Consider the following 24490-nt stretch of genomic DNA (forward strand, 5'->3'; position numbering starts at 1 on the left):
TAGTACAGCATTTTAAGTCCTTTTTGAAAAGTAAATCACTATAAATCTAAAAGTTTTTAATAAACTGTTCAGGAGTTCATTCTTTTATCCTACAAGAATGAATAAAAGAGACCCTGGGTCATTGAGAAATGCTATTTTATCAAAGGCATTTTACTAATGCTTTTATTCTTATCAAAAAATAAAAGGAATATGAAACATTTTTTAAATGACTACTAATAAACCAATATACACAAGAAAAACATATAAAATCTTCAGAGGAAAAACTGCTTATTGGGAATACTTGCTATGAGAACTTTAACTACCAATTCAAAATACCGTAGTATGCACAAGAGAGAATTATGTAGACTTTCTTATGCAAAGGAAACTACAACCTTTATTTTCTTCTGAAGTGCCCTCTTCTGAAGTTTTCTTTTCTAGCAGAATTCCAGAAAAATCTGTAATTACCTAAAAGAATGAAAAAAAGACAGGAAAATCACATAAATGAAAAATCTTTTCATAATGCAAAGACTGGTGTAGTTACTTAAAATAATCTTTGCAACATAAAAATGGGATGTAAAAAGGAACAGTAAGTCTTTTTTAAAATAAGAAACCATAGCTGGGATACATTAATATTTTTGTATATTAACTAAAACTAAAGATAGAAAATAACTCAGCAGCAAACCAACCTACTTTCCTCAACAGCTAAGGAACTGAATGAATCATAATAATTAATCTGAGTTCTGCTACCAGGAAGTGCAGACACACTTGGCACCTATGATAATGGCAACATCATTTATCATACGATAACTACATTTTGTATTTCCTACAGAATTACTACAGAATCTAGAAATCTATTATTTCCATAGACTTTAAATATACAGTTTAATATATAATTTAAATAAGAAATTGCCAATTTCTAAGAACTTCTGGAATACAGAGAAAACAAACACTCCTACCTCCAAAGCTTTGTCATATTGCTTGTTAGAAATATACAGTTCAGCTGCTATGTTAACATCTTCCATAGAGACTAGGCCCTGGTGTTTTGAGAAAGCTTCTTCAATTATATTGATAGCTGAAGTACCATCATTGGCTTCATAGTAACTCCTAAAAAAGTGAAGTTACAAAACGGACAAATACTTACTTAATTATGATTATAAAAAACAGTCCCTGGCTGAGTCCCTCTAACTAACTATGGTTTAATTTTCTTAAAATTTGAGAGGAGAAAACATTTTCTTTTTTAAAATCATAATCGGCATTCTGGTTCTATGAGCAACACAATGACAAAAGAACAAGTCCCTTACAAAAGGTGGCAAAAAAGAGTCTAAAAAAGATTTGTATAATGTGAAAGGTATATTCAAATGTTCAGTGTAAGAATTAGTGGGAGTCTCAGGGACAACTCAGTGGTAGAGTTCTTGCCTCAAAAGCACAAGTCCCTGGGTTTGATCCCCAGGACCACAAAAGAAAAAAGTAAAAAAAAAAAAAAAAAAAAAAAATATTGGGAAGGCACTAGTCACAAGGGCCCAGGAACCAGGGTATATGTGGTGAGGCTTGCTGATGTGCAGAATGATGAAATTGCATTTAGAAAATTCAAATTGATTACTGAGGATGTACAGTACAAAACCTGTCTAACTTCCACGGCATGGATCTTACTAACGACAAAATGGGTTCCCCAGTCAAAAAATGGCAGAATACAATTAAAGCTCATGTTGATGTCAAGACTACTGAGGGTAGGGAGGCTGCTTTTCTGGGAACTCCAGGGTGAAATTCCCCGGGGTTCGAGAAAGCCCAGATCATTCTGGCACACTGCCTTAGCCCTAGGTTCAAATGCAGCCATCTGGAGATGGGTATAACCTGCCAACCCCCAAACAACTTGTTTTCCCCTTTCTTACCCTGTTTTCCTGAAGAAGCTCCTCACTGAATCCCTTGGTGTGTTTCACTATAAATAAAGCATTCAAGGGCTTTTCCTTTTGTTAGGATCAGACCCATTAGGGCTCTTCCACCAGTCAATGCCCTCGCTTTGAATAATTTCTCATCTTTTGTGTTTATTTCTTAATATTACTTTTCAAGCTTTTATTTCCAGTTGGCCCATACCTCTCACGGTTACCTACTCCCTCCCCATGCTCAGCACCTGAAGGTATGCCAAATCTGGAAAAAGATGATGGAAATCATGACCCAAAAGATGCAGACAAATCACTTGAAAAAAAGGGATCAATAAACTGATTCAACATTACAAAAGACAGAAAGGCTTGTCAATCTATTTATACTCTTCATGATGTCTATTGGAAAAGTAGAAGTGCAGCAGAAGTGGTAATGCACACCTGTAATTCCAGGGACTCGGGAGGCAAAGGCAGAAGAATCACAAGTTTGAGGCCAGCTTCAGCAATTTAGCAAAGTCCTAAGCAACTTAGTGAAACTCTGTTTCAAAATCAGAAAAAAAAGGGGGGGGGGGGACATGGGGATGTGGCACAGTAGTTAAGTACCCCTAAATTCAATCTCAAGTACCAAAAGTAAAATTAAAGAAAGAAAGAAAAGGGCTGGGGTTATGACTCAGTGGTAAAGCACTTGCCTAGCACACATGAGGCACTGGGTTCAATCCTTAGCACCACATAAAAATAAATAAAATAAAGATATTAAAAAAAGAAAGAAAGAAAGAAAAGAAAATGAACAGTAGAAGTGCTGAAGAAGCCCAAGTTTGAACTGGGGAAACTGATGGCGTTTCATTATGAAGATAATTCTGGAAAAGCAACTAGAGATAAGACCAGTTCTAAAGTTGAACAAGCTCATAGATATGAAGCACCAGACCAAGAATTTATTTAAAATTCAGATTTTTAAATAGTGACAAAAAGTCTTATTTATGAAAAAAAAAGCAATCCAGAGAAAAATGTGCAATGTCACAATGCATAACAATGTCCTAATTTCAAGTATTTCCCCTAATTTCTCATTTTTCAAATTTTCTATTATTTCTGCTTATTCCCTCTGTAATCCAATACCAAGAACACTTAATGGATCTACAAAGCACTGATCTTACCACTTATTCACTGTTCTCTATGTCCTTCCTGTCCTCATTTTTTCCCCCTTGTTGGTAGTACATAATTACTTCCTTGTGCACACCCTCAGTTTTCTTGCCCTGCCTCTCCTATCAAAATCACTTGATAAAACCCCCTACAGTTAAATAAATTCATCTGTGCCTATCTTTACCACCACCTGCCCAGCTAACACACCAGCTGGTTCCACTTTAAATTAATGACCCTAGCTCAAGAGTGCCCACTGTACTGATAAGCAATATAGTTATATAGTTTACCTAGTCCAGTACTTCTCGAATTTGAATGTACATAAAGATGAAGTGGGAAAATCTTTAAAGGGGCACATTCTGATTCAGTAGAGCTGAAGCATAGCTGAGATCCTGCAAGTCCAACAAACTCCCTAGTAATACAAATGCTGCCAGTCTGTGGGGTAGGTAAGGTTCTATTAAATATTTAGCTGTTTGTTCCGTACTGAAATGTAAGCTCTGCAGGGCAGGGGACTTGTAAAATTTGTTCAATAATGGATATCCTGGTTCCTTGTACAGTGCCTAGCATATAAGATATAGTCAATAAATATCTCCTGGAGGAAAAGTGGGGATCAAAGAGGAAGCCTAATCAATCATTATAGTAACAAAATTTCATGTAAGAAAACCTGCCCCCCCCCCCCACCAGCAGTGTCAAAACTGGTCACTGCCACTCTTCCCCAACAAAAATATACATAACACAAGTGAAAAATTTACTACCACAGGCCACCTACTAATTCTTAAAGTAGAATCCTACTAGACTAACCACCAAAAGCTAGAAGTTTATTAGCAGATAACCTGGGAACACCCTCAATATTCATGGTATGCCATCAAGGATCAACTTGGGGTTACTCTGCCTCACCAAATTTCCTAAGAATACTTACTTGTATTCTTATATAACCCATTCCTTGGAGGGTAAGTGGCAATTTCACAACCAAGCATCACCAGAATAAAAGTCATACAAATAATGGAGTTAACATTACTGTAACCAGATCAAGAGGATTAATCCTAGGCTGAAATACTATATGGTAGATACCCATAAGAACAGAAAGCATACCACAGGCATTATTAAGCCAAAATGTTCCCCACTTTGTTTGGCTACACAGCATATCAGAGAAGTAAATGCAGTATGACATACTTTAGAATAAAATATAACATCATAATAACATATGCCAACTATAAAAGAAATTTTTAATCTTAAAATATTTTAGTACTGACACAAGATAAAATGATTGTAGGTAGTGGTAAAGATAGGCATAGATGAATTTATTTAACTATAGTGGGGTTTTATCAAGTGATTTGGATAGGAGAGGCAGGGCAAGAGAACTGAGGATGTGTGCAAGAAAGTAATTATAATATACTACTAATGAATAGCACTTTTCCAATAAAAAATTAAAAAAAAAAATACTACAGATATATACAACTTCAACTAAGTTGTGGAAACCTGAAAAACAATCATCTTTCAAAATATGCTTTATATTTAAGCTTCTATAATTGGAAATGTAATCTTATATACAAAATTTTCTAAGTCATCAGTTCACTTGGAAACAGGAAAGTATTTTTAGAAAACCCCACTTCTGTATTTAGGCACAATATAAAATATAAAAGGCAAAAACATGTCATTGAACCTCAATGAAAAGTATATTCTATTTCAAATGCATTTTTTTATTTATAAAAACAGATGATTAATAAAAGCATCCATATATATTTCAATCCAAACTTACTTTGCCATATCTCTAGCCAACTGCATAAAACGTTCTCCATCAGATGGAGACAAAAGATTTAAAATACGCCTATAGCCATCCATAGCCATTTTATGATCACCCATCTGTTCATAAAGGCTTGATCTCTCCCAGAGATAACGGACATTAGTAGGTTCATATTTAAGAGCTAAAAAGAAAGGAATAATAATTAGATATTTATCACAAAAAGATGTGTGATCCATAATCTTCTCAAAAATTTAATAAACATTTTAATTCTGCAATGGTAAGAAGCGAGTTATTCTGGAATAAATCTATCTTCACAGGAACAGTTGACTAAGGTTTGATCTAAGACTAGTTAGAACCTGAATCTCCATATTATTTCATTTGGTTACTTTAGTGTGACATGAATTCTCAAGGATGTTAATTCTCTAGAACCAACACTGACCTCAGTGGGAAACTGAAAGTAATACTCATCTATCAACTTTTGTGCTATATTAGCTCACAATGTAAATAAAGTTGCTGATAAATAGGCGAACAGAGGAACCCCAAATACTTTCTCTGGCATAACTGATATGAAAATAAACACATTTCAGCCAACATCTTAGCCTAGAGTAGCACATGTAATTACCAAACAACCTATTACATAACATCTAATCAAAGTGAGAAAAATGGTTTAATTACCTTTTGTATAGCAAAAAATTGCCTGCTTAATATTGTCTTGTTCAGAGGACATTTCTGCCAGTCTAACCCATTCTTCTGTGTCACTAGGATTTAAATGTGCAGCAATCAATTCAAATTGCAATGACTTCTCCATGTCACCTTGATCCTCATATATCATGGCAAGAGTAGAGAATGGTTCATAAGCCAGAGGAGCTATAATGAATTAGAAAAATAAAATCAATTGACTGAGGGAAGCTGCTTGAGCTGATTTTGATCCCATGGTTCAAACTGTGGATCATTTTAGAATAAACTCTAAATCATTTAGCAGAATTATACAAATATTTAATGGAATTTAGAATAAACACTAAATTATATTTGCTTTATTTTACTTTCATACATGCTTAGCATTTTTCAAGTATTATTTTCTTTAAGCAAAATATAACATTTAAAACCCTATCCTCTACTGCACCTTCCTTGTGAAAAATTCCCTTTCATTAAGGCAAAGTATGGTTCAATAACTTGGTAAATTCATCCCAATAACCATTAGCCACATCATGGGAATGAATCTTCATGATCTAGCTGTCACATGAAAGTATGGGATGAACTCACAGAGGACACCTTAGCAGTACCTGACCCCAGGAGATCAAAGTGACTGACTTATCTACATTTTTGAAATACTGTTTCCAAAACAAAGTTCAATGACTCAGAATTAAAGTCAAAGATTAACACTGGGGATGGAGCTCAATGGTAGAGTGCTTGCCTAGCATGTATGAGACCCTGGGTGGAATCCCAGCACCAAAAATAAATAATAATAATAATAAATTCAATAATAAACAATTATAAGCTGAAATAAAAGAATAGATAATAATGGAAAGGAGGAACCAAATGAAATTTCCTGAAGAGTTTGGTTAATCTTACTTCTAAAGTCACAACAACAAAAGTAGTGGCCTCAAATTACCCTAAAGAATAATCTAAGAAATTATAACATCTAAAACAATCCTAGTATAACTAAAAGGAAATGCAAAAATAGTGAAAAGGCAAATTAAAATTTCATTGTTTCAGAACTACCTAAACCAATCTGCAGAGCATCAATTGGCAACAATCAAATAATAAATAATAGTAGTTAAAAAAAATCACTTTTATGCCCAAGATGTGCCATTTAGTCAAGAAATAAGAGGACAAGTTTAAATTGCATCTTTACCAAAAAATAGGTTAAAATAATTTAGCACTGCCTCATTTGGAATATGGAAGAAAAAAAAACTCACGCTTTTTTCCTTCTATATTCATAATGTGTCTGCCATTGCAAAACAGGGCTGGGGGTATAGCTCAGTGTTAGAGTGCTCGCATAGTATGTGTAATTCCCAGCACCACAAAAAAATAAATGAATATAATTTAAAAAAAATAGTACAAGTCTAAAACCCCTAAAATAAAAAATTAAACAAAAAGGAGCCTTGCAAGACTTCAAAAAATATTAATGATATCTCACTGAATCATATCCTATGATCTTCATTTTCTAGATAATAATGTGAAGTGAACGTGGCAAATTGCTGTTACCACGATCACCTCTAAGCTTCTGAATATATTTACAAATAGTGGAGTGAAATGCTCCTCCATTTGTTTTAAAAATAAGACTATTAAATTGCTATTATCCAAAAAATTCCCCACAAAAAACACCTTGTCTTATGATTTCCATGCACATCAATATTGCCTCTTCACGTTCTCCTCGAGCAAAGCGAATATTGGCTTCACCCATGAGACCTCTCAGAGCTCTGGGAAGTTTACTCCGAGGCCTCTTCTCCTGTATGGAAGAAAAATGACACCTAAATTAAAATACAGTAAAGTATTAGATATCAACTTCAATGATATTAGTAAATACAAAACATCAAGAAACTGAAAGTTTCCTTTAAAACTTTTTAATCTTTTAAATTCAGAACTAGGGACTAAATGGTTACAACTGACTCTTTAGCTTTAAAGTCTACATTGAAGTAAAAAAATCTAAAACTCGATTGCAAGAAAAAAACAGAATTATTCTGATATTCTCCAAAGAGAAGCACCTAAGAAAATGAATAATAAAAAACAAACAAAAAAACTCCCTTTCTACAGTAGAAAAGTTCAAAACACAGTAAAATATAAGCAAAAAATCAAAGTGTTCAGGAAATTACTATCACTAACTAGAACAACAAATTATTATGCAGCAAAATGGATGTATATACCAAGAAACATATTATTATGTGCTCTACTAGTGATCTTCCTTCAGGTTAGGGATGTAGCTCAGTGGTAGAGAACTTATCTAGCAAGTGTGAGGCTCTGGGTTTAATACCAGTAACACACACACAAACACACACACACACACACAAATCCTCCTTTCAAATTTATCCATTCAGAATGAAGTTGGTTTAAAAAAATATTAAGATATACTATAGACCTTCTAATAGCAAAACCATAGTACGTTTGGACAAATATGATAACTAAGATTTTATGTTAAAATTCTCTAAAAGAAAACATAAGAAATAAATAACAGCAATTGTTTCACAGTATTTCCTTTCTTATTGTTTGAACTGTTTCCCAAGTATAAAACTTTCTTTTCAATGCCTATGTCAATTTCTTACACTTTATAAATAAGTAATTTACTTTCATCATTTTCTTGGTTTCACGATTAAGAACCATCTCCAATACAAATACATCGCCTGCAGTTGGTTGCTCAGGTGTTTCCTCCTCTTCCTCCTCTTCTTCCTCTTCCTCCTCATCATCTTCAGTCTCTCCAAGCATGGAAGCAAAGACCTTATGAACTGACTTACTCACTCCATCTGATGTTTCTCCTACAGAAAGAGACATTAAGATTGGGGAGGGTGGAGAATTAAAACTTTGGAACACTCAGTGGTTGAAAGAAAAAAGTATTTTCTGGTTTTATGGAATACAATTTTCTGACCCCAGCAACATCATACTTGAAAGTAAATAGTAAATAGTAATTCACTATTTGCTAATGATAAATTAGCATCCTCCAAAACAATCCAAAGAAGAAAGTTGTCACAAAGCCATGTTTTCTGCTCTGTAAGAAAGCCAACTCCTCCTTTATGGTTCATCTGGATATATGTAGGCAAAATTAAGTGGAAAACTTAAAAAAAAAAAAAAAAAAAAAAAAAAGCAAAGAGGGAAAAAGATGTTTTTATTTGTAAGTCATAGACCCAAGAACTAAATAAGCACATGGTAGAATCCACATGGTATAGCACATCAGCTAGATGTGAGAGCTATACAGCCAAGATGCCTGGTTTCAAACTCTATCTCTATCTATCTACAGCTGTATAAACTTGAACAAATGACTGAGGTTTTCTACTAGTGCTTAGAATAGACCTGCATAGAGTAAAAACCTCACTGAATGCTACTGTTAGTATTAAAATAGCATTATTATTTCAGAAACAAATCAACCTGACATACTTCATATGCATATTAGGATACTACTACAGTAGAATGATTTTTGTATGTTCATAATGACCTTCAAAGTGATGAAGAAAGGTTAAGTTCAGAAATCATTTTTCTGTTAAATAAAGCAGAGACATGGAACACATTTTAGAAAAGTTCCAATAAAATAGTTAAAATTTTAAATATTGTATTCAAAAAACCCTTAAGCCTGTTCAGTTATACTTCAAACCCCAAAGATACTGAATAAATGAAATAGTCAATGTTTAAGGAAGAACAGACTTTAAAAGCTACATGTTCTGGCTCTTTCCACCATCATTTTGTGCCGCCATAATGGTGCACATGAATGTCCTGGCTGATGCTCTCAAGAGCATCAACAATGCTGAAAATAGAGGAAAACGCCAGGTCCTTATCAGACCGTGCTCCCAAGTCATTGTCCAGTTTCTAACTGTGAAGATGAAGCATGGTTACATTGGTGAATCTGAAATCATTGATGATCACAGAGCTGGGAAAATTGTTGTCCACCTCACAGGCAGGTTAAACAAGTGTGGAGTGATCAGTTCCACATTTGATGTGCAGCGCAAAGAACCTAGAAAAATGCCAAATAATGTGCTCCCAACCTGTTAGTTTGGTTTCATTGTATTGACAACCTCAGCGGACATCATGGACCACAAAGAAGCAAGACGAAAACACAGGAGGAAAAACCCTGGGATTATTTTTCTGGGGTTGTAAAACATACATACAATAAAATGCCTCCATGGGGAAAAAAAAAAAGCTATGTGTTCTGAACAACAAATAAATAATTATTATTACTTATTATTATTAGGAAGTCATAAACATCATATTCAAGAATTCTGAACATCCAAAACAAATATGAAAAGAAAGATGCAAAATTCATCACAAGAACAAAACAAAAATAATAAAAGAAAAATCAAATGATTATCTGGATATAAAGAATAATCTGCTAAAATCCAACATTCATTATTAATAAAAATTCTTAGTCAACTGGAAATGAAAGGGATGATCTTTACTTTGATGAAGAGTATCTACTGGCCAGTCATGGTGGCACATGCTGACCGGGGGATGGCAAGCTCCAGGATAGTCTGGGTAACTTAGCAAGACCCTGTCTCATAATAAAAACAAAAAGGTCTGGGAATGTAGCTCAGCATCACGGAGCCACGGGTTCAATCCCTAGTACTGCTGGGGAAAAAATCTTCAAAACTTTTCACAAATAGTTTATGGTGATTTACTGAAAGTTACTGAGATTGAGACAAAGATTCCTGTTGGTACCACTTCCATTCAACATTTTACTCATTTTACTGGATGTCCTAATCAAGGAAAAAAATAAAAGCAAAGATGGCAAGGAAGAAATGATCATATTATCATTACAGATGACATGATCATATATAAGTGATCCAAAAGAATCTAAATTCAAACCATCAGAATACATTAATTTGACAAGGTTGTTGGATACAAGGTCAATATATAAAAATTGTAGTATTAAATATCAGCAATGATGAATTGAATATGAAATTAAAAGACCCTATCTGTGTGATATGTAGAAAAGAAACTCCAGAGCAAGAATTTAGCAATGATATTCAGCAATGTCCAGGAAGAAATGATCCTAAAGACCATATGTTTTAATCAGTAGATTTTGCCAAAGCTTTTTCAAAAGTAACCCCTTCTATTCTGAAAACATGCTCACACTCACCAAGAGTCTTCAAAGGGTTCTGGGCCAATTCCTTTTTAGGAACAGGGAAATTTTTATCTTTAAAAACTGAGGGTATTATTTTAGCTGAGCCCCACCTCCCACCTCAATTCTTGCCTCTCTGCTCATAAAGAACTAGAACTGGACTCAGTTGACCACCCTTTTTTTTTTTTAAAGGGAAGGCCTGATGGCCAGCTTTTGTGGCCAACTTTAGGTAAAAAGGCTGACAAGCACCCAGTGGTCCCGCTGTTAGAATTGTACCTCAAAGACTAACTATAAAACAGCTGCTTATCCCCTGAGCAAATAAAGAAGGACCCGCAGATTGTAGAACTTCAGTTGCTTCTCTACTCCACTTGCAGGGCAAAGTAAGAAATTGTAATCCCAATTTCCTCCCTTTACCCCTTCTTCCTCATGTGGTCCAGGGAGGTAGAAATAAAGCTTGTTTGTTTTCTGTGTGTTCTCTCTGTGCTTATTTGTTCAAAAAGAAGAGAGCCAGTCCATATTTTTACCCCCCAAAACTAGAATTCAGTGTAGTTCTACATCAGATCCTATACATGAAGGTACATTCTAATTGATCATTCAGCATATTAGGTAAACTTGACATGGGCAAATGGATATTATGAGCTATTATCAGCATTCTGACTCTGATCAGTAGGTGTATCAATCACTAGAACTTAATAGATTTGCTTATTATTTCACCTATTAGACTCTGATGAGTTTAATTAGTCTGGGTATACTAACCAAATTTAACATCTGGACATGCAAAGCTTAGGACTGGATCCTAGAATGAGGTAGCACACCATAATACCATAATACCTACAAGTGTGAAAATACTTGTGTGTGAAGTCCCATCTGAACAGTCACTCACCTTCCAGTATGACATGGTTTGGAAGGGAGTTTGTATGGGAAGTCTGACTCACTACAATTTGGGTGAGTATAGTCTGAAATTAGTCACCAAATAAGAGGCCCAATTTAAAAAATAATGACTACAAAGGTAACCAAACAAATACATCAATTTGAAACACTTCTTCAACAAGAGGATTTCACAAAAATAACCATTATCATATATACCTACTGTTATTTATTGAGCAGCTACTATACACTGAGCATTATGCTCCTAATACACCAGGCAATAAATAATACCACTTCAATGAAAAACATGTTTTCACTGAATTACTTTGCTTAGGAATTCTTAATATTTAATGCACAAAGCAAATAATCCCAACATACCTTCATTAGCATCTTTGTCCTGGGATTTGGTAGATTCAATTCCTGATGAAGATGGAACTTCAGAATCATCTGGGTTTTCTTCAGCTGATAATTTTCCTTTTTCCTGAAGACTCTGTGATTGAAAATTAGCTTAACTGATTCCAAAAACTAGTGCAGATTTAGCTCTCCCCAAATTTAGCTTTGCCTTAATTTTTATTTATAAAACCTGGGACTAGACACCATAGGTGGATCTCAATTTCAATACTGTCAAAGCATTTCAAAGTACTTAGGGTCTGACTCTTACATCTTAAGTCATTTGAGAAAAACAAATAACAGAAGTGATTATTTCACTAATCTAATACTTTAACCGAAGACATGGGGCACTTAACAATTAGGTAAGAAACCACGAGCTAACTTCAAAATGTTCAATTGCTTTTATTTTCCCTGGGACTTCAAATAAGTGAGAAGCTATGGAAAAGTTCAGATATTTCTTGGTGAGTATGAAAAATAAAGTATGAGTGAAGATTTTGTTATCAATTTAGTTCACTCTGTGGAAGATTATACCACACCAGCCTGGGACTCCTTAAAAATGGGAGGTCAGGGTTTAAGGTTTAGCTCTGTTGTAGAGTCCTTGGCTAGCGTGGGCTAGGCCCTGGGGTTGATACCGGAAATAAGGAAAGTGGGGCCCAAAGAAGTGAGTTACCCACCAGGATCACCAACGACTTAGTGTCACACCTAGGACTAGAACTAGTCAAATATTCTGACTCCAAACTGTTCTTCCAGCTCCCATGTAACCTACCAGCATGAAGCTACCCTCAAATAAAAACTTACCATTTGGCTGAAAAAAAAAGGGGGGGGGGGGTAGGGGGAGGGGAGAGAAGTTACCACCTAGACAAAAGCTTTTCGGTAGGGGAAAATATTTTAAGAGGATCTTAGCACAGGGATGAGGGGTGAATACTGGAGTTTCGGTATTAGTAGGAAAAAGCTTCTGGGATTCCTGGGCCCACCCTATCACTGCGAAAGGGGTCATCTGGGTCCCCTACGCCTAAGTGTTTTAGGACGACAAGAGAGTGCGCATCTCACTTTCTTCTCTCGGGTTTTTCTCTCTTCTCTCCGCCTTTCGAACTCTTCAAAGGAGATTTTCCCTTCCAGGTAGTCGATGAGTTCCGGGCTGAACCCCGACATGTCTGCAGGGTCGGTTTAATCAGGCCCAAGCAAGGGAACAAAGAACAAAAAAGCGGCGACTCCGGGTGCCCGGGCCGCGGAGAGGCGGAACACCGCGTGCTCCCGGGAAACCTGCCCGGCCTGCGCCACAGCCACTGCGCTCGGGTTCCGCTGGTGCGCCCGGCCCGGGGCTTCCTTCCCCGACCCAGAGTGGCTCCCGATCCTCTTCGCAGGAGGCTATCCCCAGCCGCCTACTGCTGAAAACTTTTGGGCAGGTGGAAAAAATATGCTTCTAAGTGACTTTAAAAATCTAGATAATCTCCTTTAACAGCACGAAATTGCCTTACTCTCATTCCTAATCAGTTTCCATTTCTGAAAAATTTTTTTAAATTAATTTGATCGTTGCTGTAGTGATTTTCCCCTTTAATTTAACTACTCTTCCACGTGCATGTTTCACTTTCCATTTTGCACCTGCTGCAGAGAGCTGAAGTCCTCCCACAATTTACCTCTTAAACCACATCACCTTTGTCTGGCACCTTCAATTTTCCCATTTTCCGTAAATTCTCAAAATCTGACTTTCCTCAGGCTCCTCAGTACCTGATGAGTTCACATGCTGTTGCCATTTAGGCCATCTTTATCATGCAGAAGTACATCTGTCAACATATAAATCCTTAGAAGTGAAAGTTGCTATTCCCAATGACACCGTGTATTTTCTAGTAAGTCCTAGAACCAGGATTTTTAAATTTTATTTTTGGTGCTGGGGACTGAATTTAGGGCCTTAGGTATGCTAAGCACCCATTCTACCACTGAACTATACCAGGAGCCCTAGAACCAGGATTTTAACCCTGGTCTCTGACTTCAAATTCTATGCTTGGAATCGTGATGATACACTGTCTCTCCTTAATGAAGCTATTTTTCAACTCCTCCACACTCTGATTTGCATTTTGCCTTATATTATAACTACTTCTCTGCTTGTCCTATTCTAGAGAGACTACTTGGAAACATCTTGAGAACAGCACTAGCTGATGTGTCATGGTAAACCCTACTCTAGACCAGTAATTTGTATTCAAAACACATTTGTGAGTTAAATTGAATGGAATTGAAAGTGCCTTTGGAACTTTGGGCAAGGGAGTTGAGGTATGGAGAATGTAGCTCAGTATGTAGCTAAGGTTAGAGACAAGTTACAGGGAGTCTGCCATCTGACCATCTTCATGACAATCCAAGTGAAGCTAAGCAGCAGTAGAATCAGAATCAGAGGCCAGGACCTGCAAAACCAGGACTACTGGGAGAGAAATATCTCACAGGTAGAAGTTATACCCTTTCTCACGAGGAAGGATCCTTAGAGTCCTACCAGGGACTAAAACATGAAAGGTGAACAAGTTAATGTAATCCACAGAAATCATTTGTGGGAATTTTCCCCTGAAGTTTTCCAGGCACTTAGCATCTGCAGCTAAGAAGTCAAGAGTCGCTAGTCCTAACTCTCCTAGGGAAAAAGTAGAGAATCAAAGCGTGAAGGAATGGTAACTTGGTAAAACACTGTAAGACTCAGATGGTTTCGATTAGCTTGTTTTATTGTTGGATACCTAGACTATGGGAATAACAAATCTGAGGGTACAGATTTCTGTTAAAGAAGAAGGGAGCAGTGCGTAAGGGGTGGGAGGAGAATATTGATGACAGGAAAGTTCTTTTAGAAGTCAGAAAGTAGTTGAGTAATTTGAACTTTTAATCTTTCTGTTTTTCTTTTTCCCACTTCCTTGTAGTGATTTGTCGTCTGGTGAGTCAGCGGCATCCACATTACCTTGAGACGAAGCAGAATTGTTACAGCAGTAATGAAAATAGCAAGAAGAAACATTATGCTCTTTTAGGCTGATTTTTGAGAATCAAAATGGGAAGTCTGAAAGAAGCAGAGCATTGAATTTATACCATAACAAGAGAATCTTAAGAGAGTACAGAGAGAAGAGATTACTCCGTTCTTTCTTGGAGCCAGGAAGAGCTGTGTTGGGGAGACCATTTTTTCCAAGAACTTCCACTTTTCTGCAAAAGCTTGTGGTAACTTTCTCTTTGTAGAGGAAATATGCTTGAAAGTAGAGATACTACCTCCTGTTGGGACAGAGATTTGTTTTCTAATTCAGTATAATAAAGATAATGTTTCTTTCCAGGCCAGAGTTTGGCATTTTTGCTAGCAGCCCCATTTTAAGAGTAGGAATGTCCTAAGTTTGGAGCTCCTCACCTCTGGCACAGACCCACTTGTGCCCAGCATGCCCCTGAACCCACATTTGCATGCCCTCCTTCAATACTTGGGGGATGAGCAGAATCCATATGAATGTAAAATTCATGCTGCCTGTCACATCGTGAGTCATAAAGTCAATGATCTCAGACCCAGGAGTTTCATGTGACTGCCTGGATTGATGAAAATGTAGGAGGCTAATGTGTAGCTTTCAAATATAATACAACCATACACTCTCCAAAGCCAGACTAGATCTGAGACAGAGGACAATGGGCCATGTCCTGGGAATGGGGCCCTCAGTGAAAAGAAGTGGGGTCCATGTTGGGAGGCTGCCAAGGACCTAAGTAGAGAAGTACCATACACCCCTTGAACATTTGCAGAACATTTATTTCCATTCGAGGAGACACTACAATTTTGTTATCCTGGCAATAGTTCTCTTGCCCAGGGGTGGTGTAGAGACCAGGGGTGTTAAGAATTGACACAAAGTGAAGCCTTCCCCAAATGCCAATAGCACCACCATTATGGAACTCAAGTCAGTGTGGAGAAAGGGCTGCCGTCAACAGCTACTCATTGTGACAAATTTAGCAGCTGAAGGATGCAAGCTCTTGCCTAAATCTTATGTGGATGTCTTTCCTTTTCAAAGGTCCTAAAGCTGATAAGCACTCCCTTTGTGGTAGTCTTGACACCCAGTGCTGGAGTGGTGGTGAGAAAAGGAAAACCACTGGTACTTGGAGTGAACCTCAACAGCAGTGAAACACTCCCAACCTTATAAAAGCTTTTATAAGGAATGGCTTATCAATAATTATATTTTAATGGGAAAAAATAATTGTGTCAACTAAAAGCAGCTTCCATTATTACGGTGTGAAGGATAGCAGAATAGTGCACCATTACTTCAATGTAACAAGTATTCATTAAGCACTTACTACATGCTACACATTGTGCTAACTGCTAGAGAAATAAAAATGGATTAGACATGATCTCTGCTCACCAAGTCCTCACAACACTCTAGGGAAAACAGACACATACACAACTAATTATAATAAAACATATTAAACCAGACAGAATTTGCTCTTACACAAATAATTTATTCTTGATATTCAATATTGATAATCCACAAAAAACTGTTTGGGAATGTACAGATTGCATTATTAGGACATTGATGTTCATATTCCAGTAGAGTTCCATTTGTAGGAATCACAGAGAAAATGATATAGCTATCTATAATGATATAGCACAGGTAGCTATTCCAGATGAGAATGTGGGAATTACAATAATTCAGAACACACTGACGAGGAGAGGAGGTTGGTTGGAAAAGAATAGAAACCCTCTTGTTTCTCCTCTCCCTTCTTGTGTCCCAGAGACTGAGGACTGGAAGTAGCTAGAATATTTGGTGTAGCACAATGTCAACCTCTGAACATACTAGCATGAGAGCATCTCCCAGGGACCTCAGTACCTCCTAGAATCCCATATCTCCTTGCTTCCATTTCTACTTACTCTTATTTAGTATGAAACTCAGACTGTGAGTTCTTAAGGAAAACATCTAATCTGGAAGATTATTATCTCTTTTCAACTTATGATGTCTTTTTTTTCTTATGATGCTATTGTAAGTCCTACAAATCAATGCAGTGCCATACATCAGATTTGTTATAGAAGGAAAAAAAAAACACTCCAAAATATGCACATAAGTCACATAATACCAAAGGTCCAGATATTTACATATAAATCTGGATATGTAGAATGAAATCATTACAAATTGACAAATAAGCATGGAGGAGAAATAACACACAGAAATTTAGCCATGACCATGGCAGAATAGCTCTAAAGAGAAGCTGCTTCTGTAATTTCAAAATGGCCAGATTCCTGAAAGAACAAGAAATGTTATAATGAAATAGAAAATGAAGACAAAGACAACCAATTCAACATATTTCAATGAAAACTCTTTTTGTTCCCTTTTTTTATATTAGATGTTAGGATTAACTAACTATCGAGCTCATAATTATGAAATATACTCCAAATCAGAAGATCTGCTTCTTTCACAAATTTGAATAATTCCTATATTACCTTATTCTATGCTCACATGAAAGTATGTATTTAGTATTTCTGTGATATTTTCCATGAGGTAGAGATTGTATTTGCAATTTATAGATGAAGAAACTGAGGCTTATAATCAATTTATATGCCTCACACTCAAGTAGGAACTATGGTATTAATGATTATTCTGTTTTAGTGTTTGATACCCTGCAGTCTATGTATGAAAAATAGTCAAGGAAAACCTTCATTAATATCTTTCTGTTTATTCCATTATTTCATTTTAGGCTAGTATTCAAGTTCATATTTTACATAGCAAATTGCATCTTTTTTAGAATAAGGATCTTTTTTTTTTAATCATCACATTTAAGAGAACTAATAATGAAAACCCTTTTACAAATACAATGAAACATAACAATTGTTATGCTTCCTCATAATTTCACCAATATAACTATGGAAGAATGGGAAAAAATTTTAATTATAATTTCATTCTCTTTATCATTTGGCCAGACACCATGCTAATGTACTAGAACCTTAATGTATTTTCTTGAAACATACCATAACTGCTGTTTTTTAAATGGTATATATAGAATGCTAATGCAATAAGAATACTAAATTCAAATCTTAAACATAATACTTCCTTTTTCCAGTGCTGGGAATTGAAACCAGGGCCTCATGCTTGCTAGGCAAACATCTACCACTGAACTACACTCACAACCCATAAATACATTTTAAACTTTTACTTGTGAGAAAAATGCCATCTTTCCTATTATTTTACTTTGTTTTTCTCTAATAAGGAAGTTCAAGTTCAATGATATCCATAATACTTTCTCTTCAAAAGAACCATTCTTTTAACTTTTATTATTTTTTATTTAACCCAACTGCTCAATTTGATATATTTCTTTATGTATGATTTTTTACATAATTATATGACCTGGTCCAAAAACTATATAGTTAGGAGTGTGTGCTATTTCATTAATTTAATCATTCTATTAAGAATAAAAATCCATTATTTTAATATATGTCTCCCTAGAAACTTATGCTTAAAAAATTGTAACTATTATTTTTTTAAAACTCATACTAGAAAATACCTGAACCAAATTCAGATGTTTAACCATGATGAGTATTATCAGAACTAAGCACTTTTTTCTCTGAGAAAAATAAAATCATTTTTCAAATAAATACTTTGAAAATCTCTATTTTATGACTGATTTGAATGTTTGGATAGATCTTGAGAATAAAGGGACAACTTTTACCTGAGCTCAGAGAAAACTTTCAGCCTCTGAGGTAATTGGGAAGGGAATTTTTCTGCTCTTCATAGTCTGCAAATGCAGAAGCTAAAAGTTCTGGCTGGAAAGAGAGAGGTCTGGGATTTTCATTCATGGAGAACGTATTTGGAAATCTCCCAAGATCAAGACCTCTGCCCTTAAAATATGCCTGAAGGCTTCTGAAAAACTAAAGAGAGAAAGAAAATATTCATTGCCCTATGTAAATAAAACAACACTACTCAAAGATGAATTTCTTTTCCTCTCCTTCCCCCACCCCAGCCACCCCCTGAATTGGCTACTCTAGAAAGCAGGAGGCTGAAAATCCAGAAATAAAAGTTTAAACTTCAACTGTTTCTCATCCCCTCCTCCTGCCATCTTTCTGACATTTCAACCCTAAACAAGGTCATTCACCATTGTGGATGAAAAAAAAAGAGGGAGGAATGTCAATCATAATAGCACCAGAGGCAGGATTCATTGTGAGCCATCTCAGAGTACTGAGGTCAGAGATAAAACTGAACTCCACACTTAATATTAAGCTGGATGTCTCCTCTGCCTGAAGGAGAGAGCCCAGTTGCTGCCCTGGGCAGTAGTTCTTTTTTAAGAAAGGATTTTTCAGATTCTGTTTAGGAAACAAACACATAGAAGCTGTGCAAAGCTGGTTTAATTGTTATAAGCCTACACTTCACATCAATTCTTTAGACAAACAGTATTTTAAAACGTTTTTATTGTGTTTGGCATACTTCAGAATTTTTACAGGTCTTTTGAATTCTATTTTCTAGATAACTGTATGTTGAAAATATACTTAGAAAATTGATAACTCTGCAGGGTCCCTTTCCAATTTTTGCAATTAGTTTTGCAAACGTTGATTATATGATAACCTATATTATTAGTTCAATTTATGATGGGCAAAAATCAGTTCCCTGTTATGCTTCACCATTGAGCTGTATCCCCAGCCCTTTTAATTAATTTTTCGGTACTGGAGATTGAACCCAGGGAGATTTAACCACTGAGCCACATTCCCAACTCTTTTATTTTTTAATTTTTGAGACAGGTCTCTCTAAGTTGTTTAGGTCTTCGCTGCGTTGCTGAGGCTGGCCTCAAACTTGCAATCCTCCAGTGTCAGTCTCCCAAGTCACTGGGATTACAGGTATCTGCCACCATGTCTGGCCTCTATTTATTTTTTGAGAAAGAGCCTCACTATGTTGCTGAGGCTGGCCTCAAACTTGTGATCCTCTTGCCTCTGCCTCCCAAGTAACTGGGATTACAGGCACATACCACAATTACATTATTTCGTGTATATATTAGGAATCAAGGCTATAAAGTCAATGTGCATATGAGACATTTACAAATGTAATGTGCTATGTATGTATAAGATCATTTCTAAATATAAATGTTTCTCCTTACAGAAATAAACATGAATTGGCCAGAGAAACAATACAATGCCAACCACTAAACTAGCAAAAACCTGGACCTGTCTTTGTGGAAATTCTCAACCCTCAACTGTAGCCTCCGCTCAACTGTGCCCTACAACATAGAACACAGTATGCATAAGTTCAGAGAGGTGCCAGTTCCACCCTATAGGCAGCATGCCCCAGATGTGTTCTTACCAGATCACGATTTCTGGGGTTGCTGAGTGACTTCCACTTGTCTTCATTTCTCAGCGTGGCTCCATGCACATGCCCAGTTAGCACCAGGGCAACACACAGCAGCAAGAAGGATGCTTTGGACATGGTGCAATGAAGCTGAGTAAAAGGAAGATCAGGGAGCTATTGATGGTCAGAGAGAGAGAGAAAGAGGGAGAGAGAGAGTCAGAGGAGAGAGGGAAAGAGGAAACATCTATAAAGGCAGAGAAGGAAGGAGAAATTATTATTGGTTCACCTAAATTTTGCAACCATCTTTTTTCCATATTCACTTATAGATGAGGCCCTCCAAATCCAGGTGACTCACTTAAAAAAGTCCATGATAAGGAGAACATTATACAATGGTGAGCAGAGCAATTATGAATATAACCTAGAAAGTCCATGTATGCCTTTTTCATCTTTGAACAAATGCACACTTTGCTGTCTCCAAAGAAAGCAAGTTTTACAGCAAAACCTTAAATTACTTAGGTCTTAAGATAGCAGCCTTAAAAAAGAAAAGAAAGAAAAAGAGAAAAATTTACTTCAGATACCCTACACTAAGAAATGCTTCTGACATACACATCTGAGAAAGAGAAATGCATCCCATACCTCTATGAATACAGACTGTCTTTCCACCCCAATATGTGAAATGAAAATGGAAACACAAAGGGCAATAAAGCTTACCAGGAGCTTGGCTTTGGCTGGCCCTTGTAGGTAATCCTGCCTACATTCTGCAAGACGATTCATAGGTACTTATAACCAGTGGATCAGCTGCAGGTGGGAGTCAGTGACGTGTGCAGAGGGATTTCAAAAGTAATGATCCCATTTTCATCCATGGCACAAAGACCCTTGAGAATCAGATCTGCGAGCTTCTTCAGGAATAGCCTATTTATCTTACAAATGCAGCAGCCTCTCCTTTAACCACTGAACATTTTATAAAACACGGGAAGCACTTCTACACAGCAAAGTGCTTTCTCCTTTTTCACATTTAAGAAAAGGTATATACATAGCAGCCGGGAATATGATGATCCCACCTAATAGAATGTTCTTTTGGAGATATCAGTTTTCAAATTAATAGCACTTTTTGAACAGGAAATTCTATTGCAAGAGACAAAATTGTTCTTTTTGGCATACACCTTGTATTTCTTCTTAGAATCCTGAGAAGCTTTACAAGTTTGAAATAGTCGCATGGCTTATCATAATACCTCTTCAAAATGGAGCAAAAATATAGCATGGAAAAAAGAAAAATTACTCTACCTACAGCATCGCCTTACTGAATAAATCCCATCTGTTGAAAATGGCAGGGTTGAGAAATTAGGCTTGATGTGATATAAAGTTGCTTTGGTTCCAATGATTCAGAACAAAATTTTGGATAAGCTCATTCATTGCTGTCGAGGCTGGTGCTCTTCACTGGAAATTAGAACATTTACCTATGGTTTCAGCCTTGCCATCCTGACCTTGGGGGCAACTCACTATGACCATCATTTGTTCATTTCCTTTATTCATTAAGTCAATGAATTTACTGAGTGCCTACTATGTGCCAGGCATTGTGCGGATAAGATGGTTAAGAAGGATAAATACAGTCCTTGCCTTTAATGGTCAACCAGACTTTCACCAGATCATTAGACTATAACGTGTAAATATAAATGATGCTAATTTCTGTGAAGAGAGATATGATTCAGTCTCCAGGTCAGGGAAGGCTTCTGTGAGAAAGTGACCATCGATTAGATGTTACCTAGGCAACCTGAGGTAGATAGAGGGAGAAGAGTTTCACACAGTGGCTAGCCGTACAGAAAAAACTGTGGCTAAAAAGGAACATTGCACATCAACTGAAAATAAGTTAGTATGCCAGGAGGAGAAGAGGGAATAGGGGGAAGCCTGATGTGAAGTGGAACCAAGAGACAGATTATGATCTTTCTGCTGCAAGCAATGCTAAGTGATAGAAATGTTTTAAGCACCTAAATGGTTTCATGAGATGAATTTTTTACGATTATTCTGGCTACACTGATGAAGACAGACTGAGCTTAAAAAAAAAAAAAAAAAAGAAGGATGTACAAAGCCAATTAGGTGGCTACTGCAGGTAGTCCAGCTAGGAAAAGATATTAGCATAGATTAGGGCACCATTGGCACAGAAGCAGAGATATTTAGAAGGGATTGGTAATGTACTGCCCACCATGGTGGTGGTGTATAGGGAGAACTAGGGGAAGGGAGTTTCAAAATTAATCCCCAGGTCTTTGGATTCTGTAGCTAAATGGATCACAGTGCCATTCACTGGGATATCGAACACAGGGATGGAGGAGAGAAGATCATGATTGCACCCATTTACAACACGTTGAACTTGAGGATTCTTTGAGATCTCCAAGCAGCATTGGAGAGTATGCAATGGCTACACAATGTAGTTCTGAAACCCAGAGGAGAGGTCTCAGAGAGAAATATAAATTGGAGTGGTTGACATAGACATGGACGAGATTAGCTCAGTAAGGTTCAGAAAATGATCAGAAAAAGGCCTAGGACTTGATCTCTGAGAAATTCTAATATGTAACAACCATATACAGGATTCTACAAGAGACCCTGGACTCTCCAATGAGAAGGTGGGCCCTCTCAGAAAGGAGAGGGACAGTGTGCCTTTCCTGCATTCCTGTGTTATTAGAGATCCCAGAGAAGTTTCCAGAAGTCCTGCCCAGGCCTCTTCCTGACTTTTGATTGATAGTAGGGTGACATCAGACTTTCAAGTTCCCACTGCCATGACAACTCTAGGTCACTTTGGCCCATGCTGACTAATTCTAATTGGATTCTTAACCATAAATTCTTACAGATTTTATAGTTAGGAGGAATTATCCTTATCTCCAAGTTTTGAGTTTTGGGATCTGGTCTGTGAAAAGGGTCACAAAATCTCCTCCTTCAGGGTAACTTGGATTCCTCCTATCAACAATATCTGGGGCCTGCATTTTACCTGCAAATAACAAGTTGTTTGCTGAGAAATGTGACATATCCTGTTCACTTAAGCCAGGCAGGGCTGCAGGTAAATTATTTCTTAGAAAAGAAAGCATCTCATGAACTATGTGATCCTGCAGTATGTACAATTGGAAAAATGAGAGATTACAGTCTATTTATGTATGATCTATCAAAATGTATAAATGCATTCTACTGTCATGAACAACTAATTAGAACAAATAAAATTCAAAAAACTTTTTTAAAAAAGAAAGGAAAGCAGCATAGTAGGCTCAATTTACAGAATTCTTCCCTTAACCTTGTTTTCCCACCACCCACATCTGTCTGTCCCCTATCAGTGGGGGACCCCAGGATGGCATGGAAACAAAAGTGCTTCACGAGGGGATGAATTGGACAAAATGAAGCCTGAAAGGGGTCAGTGGAACACTAGAGCTGTTTGGGTAGGTGGGGGAAAAGTCATACGAGAAGGGGATAAAGAAAGATAGCCCGGCAAGCTCTTGAGGAATTTAGCTGTGACAGGAAAGAGCAGAGGCAGCAACGAGAGAAAGTGGAGTCAAATGAGGGTGTCCTTGTAGTTTTTAACGTCAGAGCCTAGTTTGTTTAAACATCAGCAGTTAAGTGAGTAAAGGAACATTCTGGAATTTCATCACTCTCCTTAAAACTCCAGGACTCTGAAGTTAACACCTGATAAGACTCAAGGACTAAATTGTTAATGAGATTACAGCAAATTCAATTCACCAAAAACTCTTTAGATGATGTTCACTCTTACTTTCCTGGGGCCTAGAACATTGAGCTCAATACGCAGGCAATGTGATTTTTAAACAGAAGAGAGCAACTGAATAAACTAGATTTTCATAGCCATTGATCATGAATAACTTCTAGTTTTCGTTCCATTTTTATAAAACACAGCTCATTTGTTCTCCCATTTCCCCCAGCATTACCAGGAAAAAGGAAATCTATCAGGAGCTCAGCAAAGGAAGATTTAATGTTCTCCCTTTTCAGAGCTCCCCACTTGAGAAATATTTATAGTTTCTTATAGTAGCAATGGACAACAGGCCACAATTACATACGATAATCCAATTCATAAACACCAGGGTCCCCCTGATTGTTAAAATAAATGTTTGATTTATTTATGGATTGACTTTGGAACCAGGGATTGAACCCAGGGGCACTTAACCACTGAGCTACATCCCCAGTTCTTTTTATTTTATTTTGAAACAGGCTTTCACTAAGTTGCTTAGAACCTTGCTAAATTGCTGAGGCTGGCCTCAAACTTGTAGTGCTCCTGCCTCAGCCTCCCAAGTCACTGGGATTACAGGTGTGTGCTACCACACCTAGCAGAAATAATATATTTAAATAAAACAAGTTTCAAAAATTTCCTTTGCTTCTTATTTTTAAATCTGTTTTAAAGGGTTGAGAAAGAAAGGGAGAAAGAGAGAGAGAGAGAGAGAGAGAGAGAGAGAGAGAGAGAGAGAGAAAACATTTCAGGTTCCCAACCATTAATTTCCGG

At 36.8% G+C, this 24490-nt stretch overlaps 2 protein-coding genes and 1 pseudogene across 3 annotated transcripts in view; 1 reads left to right on the plus strand and 2 right to left on the minus strand.

Moving 5' to 3' along the window:
- The window catches only part of GTF3C3 (general transcription factor IIIC subunit 3), a 39899-nt gene extending 26896 nt beyond the window's left edge, over window positions 1–13003 (minus strand). The window contains exons 1-8 of the mRNA XM_079132585.1: window positions 12806–13003; window positions 11744–11855; window positions 8020–8207; window positions 7063–7186; window positions 5410–5601; window positions 4750–4915; window positions 936–1083; window positions 372–444 (exon numbers count right to left, since the gene is read on the minus strand). Of these exons, the coding sequence (XP_078988711.1) occupies window positions 372–444; window positions 936–1083; window positions 4750–4915; window positions 5410–5601; window positions 7063–7186; window positions 8020–8207; window positions 11744–11855; window positions 12806–12907 (1105 nt within the window). The 5' untranslated portion in view covers window positions 12908–13003. The remainder of the gene's footprint in view (window positions 1–371; window positions 445–935; window positions 1084–4749; window positions 4916–5409; window positions 5602–7062; window positions 7187–8019; window positions 8208–11743; window positions 11856–12805) is intronic.
- LOC306658175 (small ribosomal subunit protein uS8-like) lies at window positions 8231–9553 on the plus strand (annotated as a pseudogene). The gene has a single exon. The product of its transcript is annotated as a small ribosomal subunit protein uS8-like (transcript).
- A 5413-nt stretch (window positions 13004–18416) lies between the features above and the next one.
- LOC306656408 (uncharacterized protein C2orf66) lies at window positions 18417–20166 on the minus strand (the record flags this gene model as incomplete). Its single annotated transcript, XM_079131534.1, has 2 exons — window positions 20017–20166; window positions 18417–18596 (listed from the first exon to the last, which is right to left on the minus strand). Exons 1-2 carry the CDS (start codon window positions 20137–20139, stop codon window positions 18417–18419), a joined length of 303 nt encoding a protein of 100 aa, XP_078987660.1. The 5' UTR covers window positions 20140–20166.
- Between the last annotated feature and the right edge of the window lie 4324 nt (window positions 20167–24490).

The sequence above is a fragment of the Sciurus vulgaris genome, assembly GCF_902686455.1.
Source record: "Sciurus vulgaris genome assembly, chromosome: 3".
Taxonomy (NCBI): domain Eukaryota; kingdom Metazoa; phylum Chordata; class Mammalia; order Rodentia; family Sciuridae; genus Sciurus; species Sciurus vulgaris.